The following is a 27,676-nucleotide window of genomic DNA, read 5'->3' as shown; positions in this document are numbered from 1 at the left end:
TTATCAATCCGCCACCCGTCATGCAGTTTCTATTTTTCTCTCAAACCGCACCGACCCGCACCGCGCACACCCCTAAGTATAGGGGTGAAGCTTATTTATTAAAATAATTAAAAAGTAAAAATGCTTAATAATAAACAAATAAACAAAAATAAAAACAAAAAAAATTTCAGTTTTTAGTATTATTTCAAAGAGATGTGATTGAGACTCTCTCAATCACCAACCCCCACCATCCCACAGACACATGTGGGGTTGGTGATTGGAGGAGAAAAAAAAAAAATCTGGCCAATCAATCCAAGAGGGGATCATGGGGTGGAAAAAAAAGGAGTTCGGATCATTTTTGTATTTCAAAAATAAATAAATAAAAAATAAAAATTATTCAACGGCTTCTTGCGGCGGGGGTTCCCACTTGGTGTAATGTAATTAATTAAAATTATCCATTCACTCAACTGACTCATCATCCATCCTCCTCATCCATCCTCCTCATCATCCTCATCGTCTTTTCCTTATTAAAACCCTTTTGCGCTGAGTCACACCCACCCACTCACACCTCACCATCTGGATACCTCTTTCTCCTCACGTGTCACCTTCCCCAAACCCCCCCTCTCTCTCACACACTCACCACCACAACTCACTCGCCGCCACCCCCACCCCTATCACCACCACAACATCGCCGCATGCGGCGGAGCTCTCTCTCTCTCTCTAAAAGTCGTTGCTGATATAGAGAGTGCTGTTGCTTGTGGTGATTCTTGTGCCTCACCTAATTTTGGTACGTTTAACTAATCATAACTCTCGCTCTCTCTCTCTCTCTCTCTCTCTCTCTCTATCTGTGTCAGATCTATTATCACACACGACATACGAGCAAAAAGAGGAGACGACTAAACCTGTGTTCGTCCGACTTGGACTTCCACGTTCCTCCAGGTCAGTTTCTCTCTCCTCTATGTTTTGTCCCCCCCCCTCTCTCTCTCTATATATATTTACACATATGCATATATATATATAATAGGATTTTGAGAATGATACTAATTAAGTTCTGGTTAATCGATTCGCTCAGCAGTGTTTCAATTGTTGCGATTAATTAGGCTGAAACTTATTCTGTTTTTTGTTTGGAATTTGTAATCAAATTTCAATACCAAAATTTCAATACTTGGATCATGAATTGATTTTAAAAATAAAAATAAAAAGTTTATTGTGTGTGGATTAAGAACTTGTTTAACTGAACCCGAATAGTTTGATTTATTTACTGAAAGAGAAAAAAAAAAAATTTTGCTTTTTACTCCAGAAAGGGGAACAGAGAAAGAACTCAAAATTCATTAAGGCTATGTTTGGTTTGGAAATTTAGGAAGGGAATTTAGAGAGCGAAAGGCAAAAAGTAGGTGAAATGTGAATAAAATATATCTATATTTTAACTACTTTTACCCACTTTTGGTTTGGCAACGCGGTGACCGAACTAAGAGTTTGGTTCAGCAACGCGGTGACTGAACTAATTGTGCCTTGAAATTTCGTCAATTTCGTTCGAATTTGCAATTGTCATGTTAACTGTATGATAGATAATGTTCTGCATATGCTGGAGTTCCATTTCAAATCATTGCTGCTTTTGGGGATCAGTGGTTTTTAATTTTATACGCTGCGATTGATCTTATTGTGCCTTCAAATTTCGTCAATTTAGTTGGAATTTGCAATTGTCGTGTAATTGTATGATGGATAATGTCCTGCCGCGATTGATCTTATTATGCTGGATCTATACCTAATGAACTATGTTACTATTCTTAATTGGACAGAACATCTGATATCCTTGCCATTGTTGTCAAATCGAGTATCAAAGTGAATTATTTTGCTAAAATAGTGAATTGGAATGATATCAAATCATTAATCGTAAGATTCTCTTTATTTAATGTAATATATAATTTTATATGTTTATATATGCTCAAAAATTCTCTCATTATAAGGCTTTATTAGTATAAGGTAGGGTGTGCAGCGGATATTTCGATCTGTCTAAACCGATCGAACCAATCTGATCCATCGCATTTTGGACGGAAGCGTGATGACGAGCGGACGGTTGCAAATTGATTTTTTTCAATCTGTCTAGTTTGGGATGGATGACGAATTTGAAGTTTCTTTAGCAGCAACCGATCCACCAAACCGCAAGCACCTCTAGTAATTTGTAAGATTTTGCATTTTCAATTTATTTAGATATTCTATTTATGTTTTCAATTGAAAAAAAGTTTAACTATTGTATTGTGTTTTCAATTTATTTTCAATTTGAAAATCTTTTTATCAAATGGTAAGTGTTAATATTTGGTATTTTGTGTAAAAAATATAAGGCTTAATTTTTTTGTTTTTTTTTTTTAAAAAAAATCAAATTAAATAATTTTTGAATATAAAAAAAATAATGAAATAATTTTGACAATGAATGATTTTCTTATATATATTTATTATTGGTATTTGATAATTTACTTGATAATCTTTTGGTTATGTTGAGTTGGATTATTATTCAAAAAAAATGTTGATAAGAAGTTGTATTTGTTAGCATATTATATGATTATCTGAGTATTAACATATGAGTTTGTAATTATTCTATGTCTCAGGGCTCCCTTGTAATTCTTACAAACTTTAATCTACATTTATATAAATAGGGGATGATATCCTATCCAACCCTAAGCTGGTTACGCTCTACAAGCTTCATGGTATCAGAGCAGAACTTCTAGGGTTTTGACTCACCCTTGTTGGTCGACCTTTGCACCAACGACAATCTAGGGTTTGAAACTTACCTGGATTGGTCATCTGCTGCGTCGATCTCCACTTCGTCGATCTCTGCTTCGTCACTTCGTCACTCAGTCGATCTCCTCTGCTCATCTTCAATTCATCCTTCGTCAATCTTCAGTCGACCGATCTCCTCTGTCGTCTTCATCACTCAGTCGCCTTCGTCACTCAGTCGCCTTCGTCACTCAGTCGCCTTCGTCACTCAGTCGCCTTCCTCTGCCGCCTTCGTCTCTCAGTCGATCGTCACTCAGTCGCCTTCCTCTGTCGCCTTCGTCTCTCAGTCGATCTCCTCTGTCGATCGATCGATCGCCTCTGGTATACCCTCTGTTTGATCTTACCTTGATATGTCGTATATAGGTTTTTGATCTTCCACACAGGTTCTCAAAACTCAAAAAAAAAAAAAAAAATGTTTTCTTAATTTTGTTATGCCTTTATAGTGGTCATTGTGCCTATTCTTTCACCACCACCTTCCGGGTTTGTGATTGCCACTAGATTTGTTGCGGGTTCGGTAGTATAGTATCCATGGCAGATTCCACCAGTGTGTCTCCTACCTCTCAAACACCTAGGAGTGAGAGTCCCATTATACCTACTACCATGCCTAATAACCCCAACCCTAGTCTGAAAATCACCACCTCTCTATTTAATGGTCAGAACTATCTAGTATGGTCTCAGAGTTTGACTATATTTTTTAAGAGCAGAGGGAAGATGGGGTATGTTGATGGCAGGATACAGACACCCGACACCACTGACCCGGGTTATGACCAATGGGAGATTACTAACTCTTTGATTATGGGTTCGCTTATTCATTCGATGGTTCTAGAAATTGGTGAGGGCTGCTTGTCTGTGGAGACTGCCCAGGATGTTTGGGATGCTGTGACTGCCACCTATTCCCGCAAAGGGTATTTCTCACAGGTTTTTGAGTTGCGTCGCTCTATTGAGAGCTCTCTTCAGGGGGAGCAGACTGTTCTGCAGTATTTCACCTTTCTCACCAACGGCTAGAAACGCCTTGATCACCTGCAAGACTATAAGCCTGTTTGCCCTACTGATTTTGTCGGGTACAAGAAGTTCATCCCACAGGAATGGGTCTTTAAATTTCTGGCAGGCCTAAATGTGGAGTATGATCCAGTTAGGGATCGAGTTCTGTGTATGGACACTCTTCCTTCACTTGAGGAGGCATTTGCCTATGTACAGAATGAGGAGAGTCGGTCTGCTATGATGTCCCCTGTCTCTACTGATTGCTCAGTATTACTGTCTACTCTTCGAGATGGCCTCAGCCTGACTCTCATCCCTCCGTCTACTGCTAAGGAGTCTGTATTCTGTGATTATTGTAAGAAGCCGCGACATACTCGTGAGACGTGTTAGAAGCTTCACGGGACTTCATTCGGGGGTCGCGGTGATCGGTCTGGTTCTAGTGGAGGTCGGTCAGGCCAGTCTAGAGGACGTGGCTCCTATTCCCGGGCTCATCAGTCTAGTGCCGTTGACACACTTGATTCTAATTCTGCTTCTGCGAGCCAAGCTTCTGATGCTGAGCTTGAGGATGCTCTGCGCCAATTGTTGGATCGCCGGTCTTCTACTGCTCTCAGTACATCTTCCTCGTCCTTTGCCCGCTTAGGTAACTTAGCATCTTCTCCTTGTGTTTTCCTGTGTCATAAGTCTTTGCCTTGGATTATTGATTCCGGTGCCTCAGATCATATGTCTGGCTTCTCTGATCTTTTCTCTGCTTACAAGCCCTCTTCAGGTCAGGACAAAGTTAGGGTTGCACATGGTACTGTTTCTTCCATTTCTGGAATAGGTTTAGTCCAAGTCACTCCTACCATACCTCTATCTTCTGTTCTCCATGTTCCTAATTTTTCTGTTAATCTGTTATCCTTGAGTTGTCTTACCCAGGACTTGAATTGTAATGTGACGTTTTTTCTTGATCATTGTCTTTTTCAGGACCTTGTCACAAGGAGGACGATTGGCAGTGGTAGTACAGAAAATGGTCTCTACTTCCTGGATCAATCGAACAAGCTTGCTTATTCTTCCACCACGTCTTCTACTACCCCCGTTGAGTTATGGCTGTGGCATCGGCGTCTTGGGCATCCTTCCTTTTAATTTACTTAAGCATTTATTTCCATCTGGTTTTGCAAATCATCATGTGTCTGAATTTCTTTGTGAGTCTTGTCAACTTGGAAAACAACACCGAGCTTCTTTTGCTCCTAGTTTTAATAAAAGTTTAGTTCATTTTTCATTAATACATTCTGATATTTGGGGTCCCTCTCGTGTTATGTCTGTGAAAGGTCATCGATGGTTTGTTACATTTATTGATGATTTTTCTCATACTACTTGGGTGTATCTCATGAAAGATAAGAGTGAGGTTTTCTCTGTGTTTCGCAACTTTCATAAGATGATTGGTACTCAGTTTGGGGCCATTGTCAAACTATTTCATTCTGATAATGGCGGGAAATACATAGATTCTGGGTTAGAACAATATTTTTCTACTTATGGCATTATCCATCAAACCTCTTGAACCAATATCCCTTAACAAAATAGGGTGGCGGAACCTTAGTAGCAGGAATCGTTCAACTTGCTCACGATTCTTCCTCAAGAGCGCAATTCTACGCTTCTGACTCAGATTCGTAGAAGAATCGCGAGTTTGATGCTAGAGAAACGTGAATCTGGTCGCGGATCTGTCTTCTTCTCTTCCTCTCGATCTGTTTGTCCCTCTTCTCTCGATCTCATGACTCGTCATCTCATGACTCGTCTTCTCTAGATCGATCGATCTCGTCTCCTCTCTCGATCTACTTTTCTTCTCTCTCGATTGCCTCCTCCTCTTCTCTCTCTCTCCTCTCTCGCCTCTGTTTGAGTCTCTCTTCTCTCTTTCTTTGTTTTTTTTTTATTTTTTTATTTTTTTTATTTTTTTTGATTCTGCTGAGTCTCTCTTCTCTCTTTCTTGATTATAATATAAATATTAAATGTATTTATAATTATTCTAATATATTTTCTATTTATTTATTTTACCTTTATAAATATAAATAAATGTAATGGATTATATATATATTAAGTTAATGTTAATTTTTATATCCACAAAATAAATAGATTTTAATTCTAAGTAAAATCTAACAACACAAAATAAAATATAATTTATAACAAGTTATGATAGCTATAATATATTTCAAATATTAATTGGAGAAAAAAAAATTAAATCTCACAATATATTTATATATATTATTTAAAAATATATATATAAATTAAAAATATTATCAATAAAAATAATATATAAGATAAAAAATAAAAAAAATATATTTAAATAAAACATAAATGTTGTTTTATTAAATAAAATATAATAAATTTTATTCAAAGATAATGACTAGTGTTCTAAAAAATATCACTTCACTACTTTTATTTGTTATTCATTTTTTAAAATATTTTTTATGTTATATTTAATTAATTAAATATTACATAAAAATAAGATTTTTCTAACATATATATGTTAATTAAATTATTATTTTTTAAATGTTTATATAGATAAATTAAAAATATTTCAATAAAAATAATATATGGCTCCCAAATTACGACTCCTTTACATGGCCACGCTTCCTTGCACCCGCACCTGCTCCTGCTCCCGCTCCCGCTTTGTGCAACTAAGGGCGAAACGCAAGAATCGGCATCTTCTTGACATGGCTCGGTGCATGTGTTTTTCTACGAGTGTGCCTCGGCCCTATTGGGGCGACGCTGTTCTCACCGCTGCACATCTTATTAATCGTCTTCCTACCTAGGTCTTGCAAAAACAAGCTCCTCTTCACGTCCTTCTAAGTACTCAGTCCTTGTTTTCTATTCCTCCCAAAATATTTGGTTGTGTCTGTTTTGTTCATAATCACTCTCCTACTCGTGGTAAATTGGACCTTCGCTCCCTCAAATGTGTGTTCCTTGGTTACTCTCCTACTTAAAACGGGTATAAGTGTTACTACCCTCCTTCTCGTAAGTGGTTTGTGTCCATGGATATTACTTTCTTTGAGTCCCAGTCCTGTTTCTTGTCCTCTCCGGTGTCCCAGTCCTCATTTCCGGGGAGCGTTGGTGTGAAGTAAATCCTGTGATTCCTATGGTGGAACCAGTTGTTCTTGCACCACCCTCTTCTACTGGGACTATAGAACCCAATGTCACCAAGGATAGGGAAGGGCACGTTTATGTCCGGGACATAGACAGACAGAAAGTTAACTGGATACAAGGGACCACTTCTGCTCCTCCACTGCCATCTCTTGCTTCTAATGAGAGTCTAGGTAACTTTGAATCTCTTGAGTCCATTGATCTTGATGTTCCTATTGCCAAGAGGAAGGGTGTGAGATCTTGTACTCAACATCCTATCTCACATTTTGTGTCCTACTCTCATTTGTCATCCTCATATAGAGCGTTTGTGTCAAATATTTCCTCTGTTATTATTCCTAACTATTTTTAGGATGCTTTTGCTACCTCTGAGTGGAAACTAGCCATGATTGAGGAAATGAAAGCACTTAGGAAGAATGACACTTGGGAGTTGACTGAGTTACCTACTGGCAAACGACCTGTGGGATGTAAATGGGTGTATACTGTGAAACACAAAGCAGATGGTTCTATTGAGCGTTACAAGGCAAGACTTGTGGCAAAAGGGTTCACTCAGACATATGGCATTGATTATCAGGAGACCTTCGCACCCGTGGCTAAGATGAATTCAGTCAGAGTACTTCTCTCTCTAGCAGCTAATCTAGATTGGCCGCTTTATCAGTTTGATGTCAAGAATGCCTTTCTCCATGGTGACCTCGAAGAAGAGGTATATATGGACATTCCTCCTGGTTTTGAGGATCATCAGACAAAAGGCAAAGTATGCAAGCTTCAGAAGTCATTATATGGTCTTAAACAGTCTCCAATGGCTTGGTTTGAGAGATTCACTCAGGTTATGCTTATATGGCTTCAAACAGAGTTAGGCAGATCACACCTTGTTTATGAAACATTCCTCACGTGGTAAGACTGCAACACTTATTGTTTATGTAGATGACATAGTTCTTACGGCAATGATAGTGGGAAAATACCTCTGTTGAAGAAATATTTAGCTAGTAAGTTTGAAATCAAAGACTTGGGAAGCTTGAAGTATTTTTTGGGAATCGAAGTTGCTCGCTCCAAGGATGGGATATTTATCTCACAGAGAAAATATGTACTTGACCTGTTGAAGGAAATTGGGATGCTTGGCTGCAAAGCATGTTACATTCTACTGGAACCCAATCAGAAATTGGGGGATGATGACGGCGGAGAAGCTGTTGATAGGGGGAGCTATCAGCGATTAGTGGGTAAGCTCATTTACCTATCTCACTCCCGTCCTGATATTGCTGTTGCTGTTAGTGTGGTTAGTCAGTTTGTGCATGCTCCTCATCAGATTCACTTTGAGGCTGTCATGAGAATCTTGAGGTACTTGAAATCTGCTCCTGGTAAGGGTCTTTATTTTTCAAAGTATGATCATCTTTGTGTAGAAGCCTATACAGATGCTGACTGAGCTGGATCAGTAATTGATAGGAGATCAACTTCAGGGTATTGCACCTTTGTTGGAGGCAACCTAGTTACTTGGAGGAGTAAGAAACAGAATGTGGTTGCCTAGTCAAGTGCAAAAGCTAAGTTTAGAGCCATGGCACACGGGGTGTATGAACTTTTATGGAGCAAGTTATTGTTAAGTGATCTAGGTATTGATCAAACGGACTCCATGCAGTTATACTGTGATAATAAGGCCGCCATCAACATCGCTCACAATCCAGTTCAACATGACAGGACAAAACATGTTGAGATTGATCGCCACTTCATTAAGGAGGAACTCACTAGTGGTACCATTTGTACTCCTTTTGTCCAGTCTGGTGAACAACTTGCTGACATTCTCATCAAGGGGGTTGGAAATAAACCATTTCATGACATATTAGGCAAGCTGGGCATAAGAGATATCTTCGCATCAGCTTGAGGGGGAGTATTAGCATATTATATGATTATCTGAGTGTTAACATATGAGTTTATAATTATTCTATGCCTCAAGGCTCCCTTGTAATTCTTACAAACTTTAATCTACATTTATATAAATAGGGGATGATATCCTATCAAACCCTAAGCTGGTTACGCTCTACAAGCTTTAGTATTACGTTTAAAATTTGTAAAAGTTTAAACCTCCAAACCGATTCGCATCAATTCGACAATCCGCTCAATCCACATCAGTCAATTCGGCGGACGGATGCGGATTGATTTTTTTCAATCCGCCAATTCGGTAGACGGATGGCGGATTAGAGGTTTCTCAACCGCAACCAAATCGCGAACACCCCTAATATAAGGACACAAAAGAAAAGCTTCCTAGTTTTAGTTTTCTAATATTGTGGAGCCCTAACTAAAATGCCCCCACAGTGAAGCATTTAATATATAACGGCTTTCAATTTTTAATGATTTTACAATTGAATTATTTACTAATAACTTTTGAAATACATCTCCATTTTCTATAAAAATTGTATTTATAAAATTATATTGTCAAGATTTTTCAAACAAGATACATGATGAATGTTAAATTCTGAAAAAACAATTTCACAAAATTCTGAAAAAACAATGAAATTTCATTGTTTTCAAAGTAGTGAAATTTTCAGTTAAGGGATAAAAGCTGCAGAATTGTGTGCAAATTGCAAAAATTAAGTATCTAATTTCAAATTAAATTGATATCAAATTCTATTCAATTATTGAAAATACCTCATAATAGAGAAATTTATCAATTTTGAGAATAGAAAATTTTTCTTAGTTTTCAAACATAAATTTTTTTTAGAAATTATGGGCTCAAAACAAACAAAATTGAACATCATAAAACAGAATCACCACCACCGCTGCCACCACCAAAACATGGGATTTTAGCACTAATAAGTATAACCAACCATCACTAATTAAAAAGGCAAAATTAATGGCAACAAAAAAATTACTATATTCATGCTGAACCTTCACTTAAAATGGCCATTGAACGCACCACTATTCAATGACACCAACACACATAGACCTAATCATTGGTGAGCACAATTCAGTTGATGAGATACATAATAAGGATATACCAATAAGATCGAAGACTGTAGAAGCTAGAGAAGGAGGACCAAAAACACCTTTGTAAACTCAACAAATCAGCAAACAAAGACCTCAAATGAGGCTTCCTTCACTCCAGTTGCCACCTATAGAAAAGGTTCCACCAAAGACAAAACTAGGTAATGCTCCAAATTGCAGATCAAAAAATACTATTCCAAAAATTTGAAAATCACCCAAAATTTGGGAACTCACATCAAACAACTTAAAAAAAATTCACGAAGATCACCATATTTACTAGAACGACAAGACAAATCGGATTGTGTGTTCACTCGCCCGATCATGATGTCCACACTGGTACTGACGTCACACTAGCATCATCATACAAATGATGATGTGTGCACGATGTTGCCACCTTGTGTTGATCTCCAGATTCCATTGGTGCTTGCTTGGGTAGATCAGATCACTCTGTGCAAGAGATTACGTTTAGGATTAGAAGAGTAAGAGAGAGGAACGAAGAGGAGAAGAGAATAAGATGAACAGGTCTTGGCTTGTAACAAACCTTTCACCTTAGTTCATATTTATATTACGACAATAGATTATAACAATACGACAATAGGTTTTGGGTTGTAACAAACCCTCCACCTTAGCACATATTTATATTAGAATAGAATATGACAATAAAATATGACTTTCCTTTCTTCTCTCTTTCTCTTCTAACCATAACCCTAATCTTTCACACGTTGGTATTAGAGCAATCAATAAATCCCGGGTTCAAACCTTACCTCCTGCTTGATAATTAAAATACTTGCACTTGTTTGGCCCGCTTCTGAAGGAGAGGGGGGGGGGCGTGTTGTGATATAAATAACAATGTTACCCCTCTCTCTAATAACTTAAACTTTTGGATGAATTGGTGGTCAACTATTTAGCAATTTTTATGTGAAGCAGCAAAATGAGAAAAAGTGCTCTCGCAAGGTCCAAGCAAATTCATACAAACTCAAACTATTCAAATTTATATATAACACTATTACATCACACACACACATATATATGAAAAGTTAAACTTGGTGGCTAGTGTTTAACTTTGAACACTAAATGACTAAAAATCTAACCAAAATAAGACCCAAGAACCCAAGCTATATAATTGAGCTTACATCCCTTGTTAGTAACGATGCATTTTAAAGTTGTGAGCCTTGGCAAAGTGGATACTATCATAATTGTTTGGACGGAAGCATTACAATACAAATTTGGACTGGACACCTACCAACCATTAGACCATTTGAATTGTTACAAGCTGGGTCATAATAGGCTCTATTTTGGTTATATGTACAAGGGTATGGGGTCACCTAACATCCGGGCTTTCACTCAACTTGTTAGGCTTGATTAATGAAATCCCCAGCCCGCTTGGCCGTGCTTTTCTAAATTGTGCTGAATTTGTAGGAAGTTGGTAAGAAGCTGGCTTTTAATATTTCAAATAAGGCTTTTGGCAATTATTAGATTGTTGTCTTTACCTGTATCTTGGCTCTCCTTAAAAATTTTCTTATTTTTCAATGCAAGGCATCAATTCTACCTCATAACAGGATAATTTTTCCAATACAAAAGGTAAAAAAATAATTTTGTGGTCAACTCAAAAAGAGGATCTCACCATTTTTCCTGCCTAATTTGAAGAGAGTGATTAATTTTTTCCATTCAATGATTTTTCTTAATGGTTTCATTCAACATATATGTGTTGAAATTACATGTTGCAACCAGGAGCAACTTAATATGTTAAAGTAAAGTAAGAGAATATCTAGAGGATCAGTATAGTTAGGAGGTTTATTGGCAATGCTCTTTTGGATGTAATTGAAGTATTATCAGAATAAAGTTCCCACAGAGAGATGTAATTTCCAATTTCAACTGACTAAATTGTCAGAGGGAATGCCTACGCTATTGCAAACATTCAAATTTCACACACTACTGAATGAAAATGGAGCATGATGGTACTATTGTCATTCAAAAGAATATTATGGTCAAGTTATACTAAAACCGAAAGCTGTGAATGGTATCAGAAAGTTAATATTTAAAGACACAAGTAGTATCTCTTGAAATTACTAAGTTCAAGGATGTTGTCTCAACACACAAGCACTATTCTCTGAATTTACGATTCTGTGTTTCTGGTGGCGACAGATAAACTTGTTTAAAGAAAAGAAGTGTGAAATTCTGACATATATTGCAATTAGATTTTATACTTTCAGGAGCTTCTTCAAATTAATTGAGGGTACGTAGTGTGACAAACAGTTAAAAGTGAGGGGAAAGGATTATTTGTACTGGTTGAAATGGGGGCTGGGGAAGACAGCACGCCTGCTAAGGCTTCCAAGCCAAATTCTTCAGCTCAGGAAACCCCAACAATGCCTTCATATCCTGATTGGTCAAGCTCTATGCAGGTTTTATGATGAAAAGATATTGGGTTTGATTTATTGTTATGTTTTTATTGATAGATGTGTTTTGAGAGTTCCTTGAAAGATTTTATTAATAACCTGTCTTATTTTATTGCATAGGCGTATTATGGTGGTGGTGCTCCTCCTCCATTTTTTGCCACAACTGTTGCTTCTCCTACTCCCCATCCTTACCTATGGGGAGGCCAGGTGATTCTCTCTCTATATTATTTTTCTTTTTGGAATATCATGTTTAAAGTTCTGCTGTGTTTGGTAATACTGTTGCTCTTTGACTACCTGTTGAGCGTTGCTGTTGATAATTTTTCAGCATGCTTTGATACCACCATATGGGACACCAATTTCCTACCCAACTCTATATACCCCAGGAGGAGTTTATGCTCATCCTAATATGGCCACGGTAATCCTAGTTGTCTTTTGCATCATTAGTCATTATTTTCTGCTTTATTCATATTCCATTCTAAGAGTAGGCGTCTTCTACATAAATTGCTTAGTTGAATAAAGATGTTTCAGACTTTAAGTTGGTGCTTGTAGAGACAAAGAAATCATTGCACTTTTGAGGATATTGATTTACTGGTGCAAATGCTAAAGATATGTTTATTACAATTGCTGTCCTTTCTGATATAAATAAATTTTTTGTGAATCCATTTTTTGCTCTTGTAAATTTTATAGAAGAGCTCAATTTTTGTGTTCTGGTGGTATTTTTCGTTTACTTTCTTTGCTTATAAAAAATAATAAGTCAATTAAATTAATTATTCTTATTTTACCTCTGGTTAATATTCTAGCTTTTAAATTCCTTCAAATTGGACGTTTGATTTATCCTTTCTCAGGCTCCAAGCATGGGACATACAAATGTGGAGTTGGAAGGAAAGGCCTCTGATGGGAAAGATAGGGCTTCATATAAAAAATACAAGGGAACTTCAGGAAACACTGGCGTGATTGGTGGAAAGGGCAGAGAAAGTGGGAAGGCAACTTCAGGTTCAGGAAATGATGGTGCCACAAAAAGGTGTCTTACTCATGTTTAGTCTTAAGAAATTTCTTTCTATGTGACTTGATGTTATTTCATTTCTGGTTATCAATTATCATTCTAGATATGATTTTGTTTCTCTTCATTTTTTATTCTCTCATTGTAAAATTGTCATGAACAGTGCTGAAAGTGGAAGTGAAGGTTCATCAGATGTAAGTGATGAGAATAACCAAGTATGTATTTACTAAAAGGACATGGTCCTTTTTTTACTTTATTGCATTGCTAAGGAACATGCTAAATCCCTTGCAACTCATCTAAGTAAACTGGTACTGATCTCAGATCCTCTGAAAGGTGGCAGAATGTCAATGTCTTTTGTTAACCTGATCCAGTCAAAAGTGTGTCAACAGCACAATGTTTACTTTTCTTCTCATTAAAAGAAATTAACTTTGATATTTTAGGAGTATGCTGCAAATAAGAGAGGAAGCTTTGACCAGATGCTTGCAGATGGTAGTTTTCTCATCTTAACCTAATTGCTTTTGCATTTGTGCTATTTAGTAGTGTTTTTTTACTTTTGTAAACTTGTTCAGCAGCCAATGCACAGAATAACACTAGTGGGCCAAATTTTCAAGCACCAGTGCCCGGGAATCCAATTGTGTCTGTGCCTGCAACTAATCTGAACATTGGAATGGACTTATGGAGTGCATCCCCAGCTGGTACTGGAGCAGTGAAAATGAGACCTAATCCTCCTGGTGTATCACCTACTGTTGCTCCAGCAACAATGGTTGGACGCGAAGGCATAATGACCGACCAATGGATTCCAGTATGAAGCCTTGCAGTTTTTTTTTGATAGACTTGCACTTTTATAATCCAATGTTCTATTGAAGTTTTTCAACAAAGATTTTTTTTCCCCCCTAATCAATCTTACTTTGGTGTGGGCGCCCATGTGTCTAAATGTCAGAGTCATCTAATTGAGGACACCAGAACACAACTATATTTCATGTTTCTTTTATTTTTTTTGAGGGTGAAATGATGTTTACAAAGTAAAATATAGCATTTTATATAATAATAAAAAAAATGGGAAGTTTTATGCATAGTTATATGGTATACTTGACTACTGATACACATACCTCTTAGGTGAATCTCCAACTAGGTATGTCAGACACATATATCATTCCTTACCCAAGTGTCAAGTGTCTGACATGGATACTTCAGAAATTTAAAAAAGTCCATGTAACATAGCAGTGTTTCCTGGATAATGGACACCACTAGCCCACCCAGCTTAGGCGATACCTTTTGGTCATCTAATATCCTTTGTCAGACACAACATGATCGGATGTTCTTGTTTCAATGAAGAGGAGAGGTGAGGGCAGTGAGGGGCAGGAGGTGGAGGTAATATTATATCCTACTACAAGGATTGACACCATTTTAGGATCTGGCCACTATTCATTGAAAATACAAGTGGTAAAAGCTGCTCACTGTAAATATTGGTATGTATGGTTGAGGAGCTTGATGTCATTTTTCTACAATAGCAAGATATCTAAAAGGTTGAAAGGGAGAGGGTGAGTCCTGAAAACTTGTTATTATACGGAGAGTATTTATTTCCCTTTGGCTTGACAATCGGTTAATAAACATGAGACTTGTTCTAAGTGGATACAGACTTCTTGCCCTAGAATAAGTTGAGATATGTTTCTTCGGTTGCAGTAATTTTTATTATTTTCCCTTGGGCTGATAACATAAGGGCTTCGTTTGGGAAGTTGCTATTTTAGTAGGCTATTTTAGTTTTTGGCTATTTTAGTAGGCTAAAATTTTTGTGTTTGGGAAGATGATTGGATTTTTTTGTGGTTGGATGTGATGTTTGTGAGAGAAAAATTGAAATAATTATGAGTTTGATGTGATATTTTGTCTTATTAACTATTTTAGCCTATTTTGTCTTTTTGTGAATTTTAGCCTAAACTAAGCTATTTTTTTTCTTGCCAAACACCCCCAAGATATGTGGCAAGAGGATATACAACTGTCTCTTGCTGCGGAAATGTATTTGAGATGAGTTGCCTCGGTTTCCATAGTTTTTATCTTTCTCCTCCATATCATGTCTGGACCTTGCGTGTAGATAAAATTAAAGCTGACTTGGTGTTTTATCTGATCAACCAATTATTTCCTTTGTGAGGTCTTTGCAAGACTCGCATCTTTGCAAAACTTATGGAGTTTCACTCAGAGTAACTTGTGATAAGCGCTATAATTTTCATTTTAACGAGGTTGAAAATCTGAAATATCTATGCAATTATGTGAGACGTGAATGAAAGGGGGAATTTTTTGAATGACATGCTTGAGGCCAGTGCGTCCTTAGAATGTAGCCCTGCAACTACTTGTTTTTGTTTTGTATTGATTTGTTTTTTATTTTGGCTGTTTTGAAATTTCACAAATCATGATTTTTTATTAGTTACCCACTAGAGTGATTTAAAACACGTGCATGCTATTATAAAGCTAAGAATAAAATTTGTTTTCTGTCTTTTGTATCTGTAACAGAAATCATTTTTTAAAACTCTACTAAACAAATAGTGTTTGTACATAATTGTCATATTTATTAAATGCCATGTGCTTTCTAAGGTTAGCAATTTCTCTCTCTTTATGTGTATGCATGTATGTATTGTGCAGAAGTTCAAAATTTTAATTTGTGGATTAGGTCTCATCAACTTGTGTTTGCTTCAAAATTTTAATCTATATTAACACTCCTGGATATAGCTTTAAATGAAGCCTTGCATGATTGTAACCCTGAATTGCCAGGATGAACGTGAATTAAAGAAACAAAAGAGGAAGCAATCTAATAGGGAGTCAGCTAGGAGGTCAAGATTACGCAAGCAGGTATAAAATATGTGTGCTTGTTGTTGGCTCTTCTGTTTCTTCACCAAATATTAAATATGCATTCCTATTTTTTACAAGCTTTGCTAATTTTTTCTAAGCTATCAACTCATTTACCTTCTTTTAATACAATAAACAGACCACAGTATTTTATTGAGTTTTTTAATTTTTGAGCATACTGTAACAGGAAGATGGATGTTATGACCTGCATCTGAATGCTTAAAGCTTTGCATTTTGATATGAATTGTAGTTATGATTTAGGTCTCATTTGGGGGCAAGCTATACATAGAAGAAATAGAATCGTTCATAAATGTAACTCTTTACATGTTATAAACTACATCTCCTCAGGGAACCACTGAAGTATATAATAGAATGGAAGTCTTGCTGCTAACTGAAAAACCCTTATAAAAGAGTCAAAAAAATTAATCAAATCATTTGCCAAAACCGATAGAGGCTTGCAGCATTATGAGTATGGTAAGTCATACTTAGGACACAAAAGGTGCATGTTTTTAAGCATTGTAAAATTTCTAAAGATGTTTGATATATATTGAAGCATATGGTTTTCCTGTAAGTGAATTACTTTATTTAAATCCGTTCTCTATGTTACATCATGCGAAACCAAGGCCGGTTTGTTTATTGCTGTCAATTGCATGTTGTCTGCATTTATGTAACCATATATTGGTCAAGGGTAGTCCATCCCTTCAAAATAGAAATCTGTCTGTTAGTTTTTGTTTCAATTGCCAGCACTGCTAGGAGTGATACGGTGATAGGTGAAAGTTACAAAAGGATGTATGATAAGTAGTGGGGTAGACCTTAAGGTTTCTTATCTGCCCAAAGATATATCCTGCTTAGCAGAATAGGAAACAGGTTTGTTTGCCCAATCCCAATTTGTTGGGATGGCTTCCATCAATTGAGTGCTGGATTGAGGAAAAGTGTCTGGCTTTGATTGTGAGCGTGCAAGTGTGTGACCTGTTTTTGGTATTTCTGTGGGTTAAGAAAAAAGTTTCAAAGCAGTAGCAAGAGTTACTGGGGCAGATTCTTTGAGTAGAGGGTGGACGCCTCCTAGTTATTTACTCAAATTCATGCTTTACTAGTACATACTCAGAAACTTCATTTCATGCATTCCTAGCAACTTGAATAACTTAATTTTTTTATTAGGAAGGAAGTCCCTTTCATGTTATGTGAAGGTACATTTAACAATGTGATCATGTGATGATCCCATTACTCTGCGATTTCTTTTAGTCTCAGGTAGTATTTTTAAACTGTTACAGAACTTAAGAATATATACATTTTTTTATCGTTACAAAGTTGTGCTTAAGAGACTTGCATCCACCTATATCACTGTTTTACATTTTAGAGATGATATGAGGTATAGTTTAACCTTTTGTACATGCGTGCTGACCCCTTTTGATGCCCTTTTTTATAGAAACTTCTTTAACCTGGTCATCTGTTCGTAGGACCAAAAAAATATTATTTGGAGGAATAAAGAAAAGTTCTAACACAATGCACAAAACATTGGGGACAATGGCATGGGACTATTCACCAATATTGCTTGTACTGAAAGAATTGTTGGGTTAAGGGTATCAAAACTTAGATACCACCGAGCACTTACACTGCCAAATTCTGTTATCAAGGAGCTTCTGCTGGCTGTTGCTGTTAATAATAGTTACTTAAAGTTTCTTTTAGGCTGTGTTCGGATCATAGATTTGAGTAGAAATTTGGAAAGAGAAAGATAGAAGGTAGATGAAATGTGACGATTACATTTCACACATTTTTTCCCTTTCCCTTTTCAAATTCCTACCCAAATCCATGATCCAAACACAGCCTTAAAAGGAAAAGCTTGGGAACATTTGTTAAGTACAGTGTTTCCTCCATGTCTTCATTTTTTTACTGTTATATTGGAACAACACAATTGTTTAACAATGATGTTCATTTCTTTATTCTCAACAGGCAGAGTGTGAAGAGCTACAAGCCCGGGTAGAGGCACTGAACAATGAAAATCGCATGCTCAAAGATGAGTTGCAGAGGCTTTCTGAGGAGTGTGAGAAACTTACATCCGAAAATAATTCCATTCAGGTCTATTGCAACCCCCTCTTTTCTTTCCAAATAACAATTCCATCCATTTTGTCTTGTTAATAATATTGTCATTCCCCCCCTCCTCTCTCTTCTTATGGAAAACACAGAAGGATTATGCACTGATAATGAAGACGCTTGACCTCTATACTTTTAGCTCTGTGCAAATATTTTTCTTTTTTTTTTTTTTTTTCTTTTTCCTATTTTGTTTTTCTGGGATCTGAATGATGAAAATGTTTGGTCCGCTGAAACAGGAAGAGTTAACTAGGGTGAGCGGGCCCAATGGGGTATCTAAACTTGAGGACAATAACGCTAACAAACATCTTAAGTCTCGCCACCGCGAGGGAAACCATTGAGAGCTAGAGACTGCAAAAGGAAAATAATAGTCTGCAGTTGGGGAGTTTTTCTTGAAGTCCGTGACAAATTTTCGACTGTATCCTTTGATTAAGCAGAGTTTGTTATACTTGCTGATCTATACCCTTACCTGTTCTTTTTTATTTTATGTGATTCTAACATGAGGTAGAGAGCTTTTGATTAATCTACACACATAATTGATCCATCATTATAAAGGAGAGGCCTTGAAGGAACTGTAAATACATGTAATTTTAATGTCTGTTTTGCAGTGTATTTTTTCTTTTGGGAAGTCCTTCCCAATAAGATAAGTGAGCTGCCTTTTGATCTTGGATACTGTTTCTATTGCAGCATAGTTTTGTTCTGTAAATTCGTCTTATGAGTTCAGTTTTTCTCACGAGGTTGAATACTTCGCAGAAACAAAAATGATGAGGTGGACAGTGACAGTCATGTTTAGGCATGTGGGGTCTATCATGATATTCTTTTGATAATTTAAACTGTTCATTTTATAAGATTTTCTGTGTATATATGTATATAAAAAAAAATTGATCAATTCGATAATTGTAGTTTTTTTTTTTTATGCATTTGTTTGCGAAAAATAGACAAATGTTTTAAATTAGACTGTCTTTTTGTCTTTTTATTTTATAGACAAATGTGATAAAATAAAAAAATTTAAGATTGATTTTTTTCATAGAAATGACACAGAAGGAGTTTTACAAAATGAAATTATTCAAATCATTAAAATGTGATTCATAGTTTTATGAGTTTGAAGATGACAGATATATTTAGATTTGAACTTGGAAAAAAATCTAATTATAACCTTAGTACGCTTGCGGTATGTTATATTTACTTAATTCCTTACTTTAAAAATACACGTCCAAATTTTGCGTTATGTTATATTTACTTAATTCCTTACTTTAAAAATACACACGTCCAAAACGTCTTTTTTTCTTCTTTTGTTTGTCTGTCTAAATGCATTCGAGTCAAATAATTGCTACTATACTTGAAACATTTATTAACAAAATTTGTGGTCAAATAATAATAACTCGGACAAAACATGACAGTTTTTTTCACATAATTAACTTCTCTTAATTTCATGGGCAGTGGTGGAGAGTTTTAATATGAATTCTAGTGACGAGATAAATAAAAAAAAAAAATACACAATTTAAATTATAACTCTTGAACATTGTTCGTAGTGCTAGAATTTCAAAAATTTGCGTTTGAAAACAAACCAGAGTTTCATTAACATACACCAACAATACAAAATACAAAACAAAACGGCTAGGGGATTGAGACACATTCATAATATATATATATATATATATATCCCTTAAAACTCTAACCAATTATCACCCCCAAAGATCTTCTAGAGTGTTTTTTTTTTAAAATTTCTTAAAGTGGTGTATTGTGTAATTAAGATTTAATATTGAAAAATTAATATGACTTGTTATTAAATTTTAATCACACAATACACCACTCTAAAAAAAAAAAAAAAAAAAAAAAAAAAAAGTCTAGAGGAACCTTACCATTATCATCACCAACTTCCAATAGTTAGTTAATTATTTAACAACAACAACAACGACATCTCTAGCACCTCCATGCCGACGTGGCAACTAAGGCCCTATCATGCCAGCACAGCACCATCTCCCCCTCCCTCTTCGCCACGTGGAATCCCCTCACCCGCACTTTCGCTAGCAAACACTCGGCTTGAAATTCCGCAAACCGACTCAACCCCACCCCCCTCATCCCTGCGGCGGCGAACCCCTCTCTCCACGGCGGCGCCACCCTTCCCACCGCCGCCTCAACCGCCGCTACAATCCTCGGGCGCATCACAAACATCTCGATCTTCCTTATCCACTCTTCTCCGCCGCCACCATTCGCAGCTTCCAGAGTTTCCAAAACCGTGGAGTGAAATTCAAGCCCGGCGATCACACTCCGGCGAAGCGACGGCTGCCCTCCGCAGTCCGCCACCCCTTCACCGTCGACGACCACCACCACGTGCGGCGAGATTTGGTGGAGGTCGTTGAGAAATCCGGTACCTAAACGGTGAAAGATAGTCGGAGATAACAGAACGGCGGTCTTCTCTCCTTCCATGAACTTGATTGCTTTGAATGATAAGAATTCGAAGGTTCGAATCAACACGAATTCAATCTCGAACCCTATTTCGAGCTCTTGAGCGAACTGGTTGAGATTGTCTCTGATCAATCTCGATTCGACCCCGTACTCTTCAGGAACAACAGCAGTGATTCGAAGAATCGGAGTATTCGATTTGCGAGACTCAGCTCGATCAGCGACTTCCTTCATGAACGAAGCCCACTGGCCTCCAAATCCCATATCGAAATCAACCACATGGATGAACATGGAACCATCAACAGCTTCAAGGATTGCTTGATTGGCGGTGAAATTGGAGAACATGACGATCGGAGAGACGATCGAGAAGTTCTTGTACGCTTTGATCGCTTGAACAACTTCTGAAGAAGAGGAATTACGAGTCGAACGAGTCGACCCCATGATCAGAGATTGAAGAGCTTCTTTGAAGTAAAACGCAGCTCTCTGAAGAGGCTTTCCCACGGGTGATCGCAACTGTTGTTGATTGAGCCGCGCCAAAATCACATGCGCGAGTTGTAATTCGTTCGATTCGAAGCAATCCGCAGCTCGAACCAGCTCGTCCACGAAGTTGAACCCAATATGAAAATCGGTGCAGAAATCGAAGGAATTGGAGTCAGAGAGGGGGAAATTGTTGGGAACGAGATCGAAGGAGTGAGGAGGAGGTGGGTTATTATCGGAGAGGATTGGGAATTGAGGATCGATGTGATTGGACTGAGGAACAATGGATCTCAAAGCAGCAGCAGCAGGGGAAGAGTCGTTGTGCAATCCCAAATCTCTCATCAGAGACTCCCAATCTTCCAAGTTGTTCCGTATGTGGTCGTCAAACTCGAGGGAAGCATCGTCGAAGCGTGACAAGGCATCGGAAAAGGATGGAGCATCGGAATTGGGGTCGGCGGCGATAGGGCTGGGGCTACGGCGGAGGTCAAGGACTGACTTGGGTTCATAGCAGAAGTTGGTGTTGGTGGTGGTGGTGGTGGTGGTGGAGCTGGTACTCTGGGCGGCAGTGTTGGTAGAAGAGAGGGGTTTAAGGGTTGTTGATTGGTGGGTTTGGGCTGAGGTGAATTGAACTTTCATCTCTCTCTAGCAGCTGTATTACAAGAGAGGAGAGTGGACTCTGCTTCTCTCTCTCTCTCAATATGTAAAGGTATGCTCTGTTCTTTCACTACTACTATCACTTCTGCATCTACTGGTTTGGGTTTATACTATTGGGAAGTTGGGATGGATATTAAAGCCTTGTTAGGCAAAGACTAAAATGACTAAAGAAGTATAAAAAAAAGGTGAAATAAGTTAATTTAGTTCAAAAAATAAAATTTGACATTTAAATTATAATTATTATTATTATTATTTTACAATCATCACATCTAAATCAAAAAACGAAAATGACTGGTAGCTCGAAATTCGTGGCTCGATTTTGGCTCGACAGCCCAAAACGATGTCTTTTTTTTTTTTTTTTTTTCTTCTTCTTCTTCGTCATGCTGGTCTGAAACAGAAGAAGAGGAGAGGGAGAGAGAAAGAGAGAGAAGGCAGGTCGTCCGTCGCAGCCCTCCGCCGTCGCCTCTGCCCGATCGTCGCAGCCCCGCATCCGCCGATCGTCGTCGCAGCCTCTGCCTCGCAGCCCCCACCCCCCGCCCCCGCCCCTCCTCCCCTTCCGCCCCCCGCCTCCGCCTCCACCCCGATATGTTGGCCCCCTCCAGTCCCTCCTCCTCCTCCTCCTCCTCCGCCCCTCCTCCAGCCTCTCCTTCCTCCTCCTCCTCCTTCTCTCTCACTTTTTCGAGCCAATTTCGAGCCAAAAATCTCGAGCTACCAATCGCGATCGATCAAAAAAATGTCAAAAATTCTTCTCAAATAGAACTAATTTAACCAGGCTAAATTAATCAAAAATTCAGGCTAGATTAGCTCTTCCCAACTCTTCCCAAACGATAAAATAAGGCAAATGCTAACAAGTGTGTTCATGCATCATTTAATGTTGGGAAGTTTGTATAAATGTCTTGAAAATATGTAAAATTATTAAAATATATATATATATATATATATATATATTGATTCTAGTAAAAATGCATTAAATTTAGTAAAATGTGTCTTCTGTTATTTAATTTTTTTATCTTTTACTTATGCTTAAGTGCACTTGTTAGCAATACCCAAGCAGTAATACTACTAATCCAAAATTAACTATTCAGAAATAACTTAGAATTATTATCTTTGTAATTCATAATTATTCTACATATAGACACCACACTATATAAATTTAATTTCTACCACACAATCATCCATCTAAAAAAATCTAGACCAATCTAGTTCTAGTATTAAAAAAATAAATAAATAATCCAAGGGTGGGTGGCATTGTGGTTAAGGCCTGGGGTTTAAGCCCCTAGGTCACAGGTTTAATTCTCCCCTCTGGGCCAATCTCCTAGGCGAAACATAGTTGGTTAGGAAGTTGGACCTCAAGTTATCTAATCAGCACTCGGTGTGGGTTCAATGCTTTCCCGCTGTGCGAATCTTGACTTAAGCGGAGTTTGTCTTGGGAGGTCGGGGCAAGTTCCCGGGTTATAGTCCCAAGTTCCCAGGTTATAGTCTCCTCGCTCAGAACAGCTAACAGGACACCCTAGTGATCTCTGCAAGGGACATTGTCTTGGACTTGCGGGAGAGTAATGAGGTTTTTCCTATAAAAAAAATAATAATAAATAATAAATAAATAAATTGAACACTTATTATCATCATTTAATAATAACTTATTATATAATTTCATTATACATCACTACGCCAAAACAGGGCATTAACGGCAATTTTTTTAACGGCGGTTTCGTTACCGCCGTTAAAAAAATCGCCGATAAAGTATCTTTAACGACGATAATGAAACCGTCGTTAAAAAAGCTGCCACTAAAGTCCTCTTTTAACGGCGGTAACGAAACTGCCGCTAAAGCCCTCTCATTACCGCAGTTAATGACGGCGGTCTTTGCTGGCGGAACTCCGGTGAGTAGTAACCACGCACGGCCAGAGGTTGAACATGACCATCTACAATAAAGCAAAAGTAATGTTTAAATATTTATTTAGGGAATATATTTCATATGGAGTGGTTGGCGTGCGTAGATTAGAGGTCAAGGGTTTGAGACCTAGGAAGTGCAAGAAGAGAGAATTATTTTTTTTTAAATTTGAACATATTTACGGCGATAAAGAACTGTCATTTTTGGTCATATATTACTGCCGTTTTTTGTCAACTTTTAACAACGGTAATTTACCCTTTTACAACAGTTGTACTTTTTCCGACACGAGTATAAACGACGATCCTAAATTACCGCCGTTAAAGGCTTTAACAATGGTTTTACATCCTTTAACGGCGGTAAAAAATCGTCGCTAAAGCCCAATTTTGGCGTAGTGCATGTAGGGAAATTTTATGGTATACAGATCCTATGGAGTGTGTATCATATGCACTTTTAATTATGATTTTTATCTCTTTGGTTATAACTTATTGTATGATGAGTTATGACTTATTGTGATATTAATTATAATATTATTTTGATAATAATTCAAAATATTTTTTATTATATGATGTTTGGTTATAATTTTTTTATTTTATTTTAATTAGGACTACTATGATAATTTGGTATTGTTGGGTGCTGTTTATGATGTAATTTATAATTTTATTTGTTTAAAAAATTTATGTTAAAGTATTTAGTGTAATTTTTATTTATAATTTATAAAATATAAATAATTTTATAATTTTATTTATTTTGAAATTTTATATTAAACTATTTAGTGTAGTTTTTATTTATAGTTTATAAAATATAAATAATTTAAATAATCTATAAAAAAAATAATTATTAAAAAATAAAAAAATATTTTTAACTGATACTTTTTAATTATTACTTTCAACTGATTACAATTATGGAGAATTTGAGATGCTATCATGCTATGTATGTATGAATGAATGAATTATAGAAGACATTTGATTGGGCTGTGACTTGTCCTGAGAAAATGACAGACTTTCGTGCACAATAATAATACAATGTACACACAGAGTCCACAAAGGTTAGAATAATGTGTGGGACTACTGAAGTGGCAGTTCTAAAATTATTTCTGTGAATTCTATTTTGATTTGATAGTTTGATTTTTATTTTATTTCTTTCTTATACTGTCAGTTCATTAAAATTGATATTATTGCTTCAAAATTAGAGCAATGAATTAGTGCGGTAAAGATTATATATATGTTTTTTATTAATTTTTAGCGTGAAATATCTTTTGGAAGCTTCTTGTCGAAGTCTTAAAAGCCATACTCTTTTTCTTTTTTTTTTTGAACGATAAAAGCCATACTTTGTCTTCTACTTTTTGTTTGTGTTTTTTTTTTTTTTGGGTACTCTTTTCTACTTTTTTTTTGATTCTCAGCTTTTCAATAATTCTATCTATCAGGTTCTAAACAAATTTATATCTAAACTAATTTTATCATTAATGGAAGAGTAAATTACTCAAATAATATGAACAATAACACTTGATTGGCTTGTTTGGAGTTTTTAGTGGGATCATTTTTTTAATTATTAATCAATGAAATATTCTGTATTATTGACGCTTATTTTTTAAATTTAATTTAATGTATTAATCAATGAAATATTATGCATTGTTCATGCTTGTCTGAATAAACTTGTATTTATCATTAACATACCAATGTTAGTGGTTCACTTATATTATTTGTTATCAGTGTCTTTATTAATAAAATTATTGAACTTTTAGTTTTAGCTTAGTTTATGAGTAGGGATGGTAACGGAGCAAGTTTGTCATTCTCTGCCCCTGCCTTCATGAACGAACTCCACCCCTGCCCCTGCTCCTGTCCCACTCCTATTACAGATGAAATTTTTCAATCCCATTCCCGCCCCTGCGGATATCCGCAGATAGATACCCGATACTCACAGATATCCGATCACATTTCAAATAGCCAAAAAAAATTGAGGACCATTTAAATTCTTAGCACACTAAATAATTTTTCTAATTTCCATATATATAAAAGTGAGACTTTTAGGATTATTATTTATTTATATTTAAACAAAACAACATACTTTTAATATTATTTTTTCTTATATTTACTTATATTATATATATATATACATATATATTATTTATTTATATATTATTAATTATATCGAGTCAGGTTTGGATCAGGAGAGGCGATATTTGCCCCCATCCCACCCCCGTTGCAGGTGACCAAAATATAATTCACTCCCGTCCCACAAAAATGTCGGAACGGGTAAAATCTGCTCCATTTGAGCAAATATGGAGAAATTCCTACAGATTAAATTAAAATGATTATCTCTATTTATGCGTGTAGATGTTAAATACACCTTTTAATTTATTTATTTTTTTCTATACTTAAATATATTATATCACATATATCTTGTGAAGCCATGTCTCTTATATCTTATAATTAAAAATATTGTAAAAAATAAAATTGATATATATTTAGAAACACCAAGTTATGAATTGATAAATTTGTCTTAAAAGACACACTCGTACAAGTATCATAATTTTTGAATTAAAGCAATACTATTCTAATACTATATATTTATAATTTTCATCCAAAATCATTAATGTGTGATATAGATTCATTCTATATATTTGGTCTCATAATCACCGATTAAATCTCAGCCACTTTTCTAACACAATTTTTGGGTACCGAGTAAGCATAGAAAGATATTTTTTGGGTGGTGTAGAGTGAAGATATAGGAGGACTATGGAAAGATAAACTAAAATTTTTTAAATTCATTGTAAAAAAAAAGAAAAAGAAAAAAAAAAAAAGGATGCATTTACAAATTCATTTGAGAACAAAGCTAAAGTGCAAGGCCGGCGAAAATGACAAGGCCGGGGTGAGTGATCTTTTTCTTAGTGCAAAAGATCAAAGAATGCTTACACCATCTTTATGGGAGTCAGCATTTTCAAAGTGGTACCAGCTACATGATTGGTGTGGCAACTTCAATAGTCAAAATTAAATTATTTTTGTTATACCATTCTAATTGTAACTTGTTATTTTGATACAATTAAATTTTACGTTAACATTATCTAACTAAGTTATTCGCATGATTCCCTCTAAATTAATTGAAATATTTCTCTCACTTTTTTATTTGAATACCAATTTTTTGATTTTGAAATTAAATAAACTTTGATTATTGGCGTAATTTAAATAAAGTAATTATAACTTTCATTTTTTTTGTAATTTATAGTTTTTTTTTATAATTTTAAACTAATCATTTTGAGATCTCTTTAGCAACTCCCACCCCCACCCCCACCGTTCCAACTTACTTTGACAATTCTCCACTCCCTTTTCTTTTTCTTCTACTTCACATTTATTGAAGAAACTTTGACAATTCTCCACTCCCTTTTCTTTTTCTTCTACTTCACATTTATTGAAGAAGAGGAAGAAAGAAAAGGAAGGGGAAGGAGGAAGCGAAGGGTTTGTTAGTAGCGACAGATGGTAGGGCGAAAAGAAAAGGAAGAGGGTTGGCAAGGGCTAAGTCATGGTGGTGGTACCAGTGCTTAGAGGGTGAGCTCAAAAAAGATTTTGGATGGCAGCCAACATTGGAAAGAGACAAGGGGTGGCGAGGGTTGCTGGAGGAGAGGGGCGAACAGAGGTGGCCGAAGCTGGTGGGGTAGTAATTAGTGTTTGTTTTCTTGTCTCTTCTTTGTTTCTCTCTTTCTTTTTCTCTCTTTGTATTTTACCTCCAAACAAAGTTGTTTTGGGCATTACAATCTACAGAAAATCTGAATTCCTTTTTACAAGCTAATTATTCAATAGTTCAAAATTTTATGTGACATTATTCATCATGATATAGCAAAAAAGATTACTGGTAGAATAATATTGATTTGTTTTTATTAAGTGATTAAAAAATAAGAATTAACTCAATGTGTTTTACAATTTAAAAATGCTAAAAATTCCAAAAGTTCTACTAAATGTAGGATCCACATGGGACCCACATAGTATGGATCTCACACCCATATAAGACATTTGATAAAAAATTTGAGATCTCTAATATTATTCTTTACAATTTCTTATTTATTAAGAATAACACATATTTAATGTCACATGATAAACTAGCTAATAATTTTTACTTTT

The 27,676-nt window shown here is 36.1% G+C and overlaps 2 protein-coding genes and 1 long non-coding RNA gene across 40 annotated transcripts; 1 reads left to right on the top strand and 2 right to left on the bottom strand.

The window, feature by feature from the left end:
* The first annotated feature begins 389 nt into the window (after window positions 1-389).
* On the top strand, window positions 390-19,027 carry LOC114307917 (G-box-binding factor 1). 38 transcript variants are annotated; one of them, XM_082922695.1, is made up of 12 exons: window positions 536-918; window positions 1,976-2,161; window positions 12,073-12,218; window positions 12,333-12,419; window positions 12,538-12,627; window positions 13,058-13,233; window positions 13,376-13,406; window positions 13,653-13,701; window positions 13,785-14,014; window positions 15,976-16,053; window positions 18,001-18,126; window positions 18,378-19,027. In XM_082922695.1, the coding sequence occupies exons 3-12, from the start codon at window positions 12,111-12,113 to the stop codon at window positions 18,477-18,479; spliced, it is 1,077 nt and encodes a 358-aa protein (XP_082778821.1). In that variant the 5' UTR covers window positions 536-918; window positions 1,976-2,161; window positions 12,073-12,110; the 3' UTR covers window positions 18,480-19,027. The 38 variants fall into 38 exon arrangements, with proteins under 38 accessions (XP_082778795.1, XP_028109166.2, XP_082778801.1 ...); XM_082922668.1 differs by having other exon boundaries at window positions 13,376-13,427; window positions 13,782-14,014; XM_082922689.1 differs by having other exon boundaries at window positions 12,015-12,218.
* On the bottom strand, window positions 2,702-3,083 carry LOC145823200 (uncharacterized). Its single transcript, XR_014365456.1, has 2 exons — window positions 2,971-3,083; window positions 2,702-2,936 (listed from the first exon to the last, which is right to left on the bottom strand). It is a non-coding gene; the product is annotated as an uncharacterized LOC145823200 (long non-coding RNA).
* A 660-nt stretch (window positions 19,028-19,687) lies between the features above and the next one.
* Window positions 19,688-22,632, bottom strand: LOC114307916 (scarecrow-like protein 15). The gene has a single exon (XM_028253358.2). It carries the CDS (start codon window positions 21,655-21,657, stop codon window positions 20,062-20,064), a length of 1,596 nt encoding a protein of 531 aa, XP_028109159.2. The 5' UTR covers window positions 21,658-22,632; the 3' UTR covers window positions 19,688-20,061.
* Window positions 22,633-27,676: the final 5,044 nt, after the last annotated feature.

Source organism: Camellia sinensis, chromosome 4 (assembly GCF_055761805.1).
Source record: "Camellia sinensis isolate YWXY chromosome 4, ASM5576180v1, whole genome shotgun sequence".
Taxonomy (NCBI): Eukaryota; Viridiplantae; Streptophyta; class Magnoliopsida; order Ericales; family Theaceae; genus Camellia; species Camellia sinensis.
The sequence above is the reverse complement of the archived record's forward strand: the minus strand, read 5'-3'. Positions and strand labels throughout refer to the sequence as shown.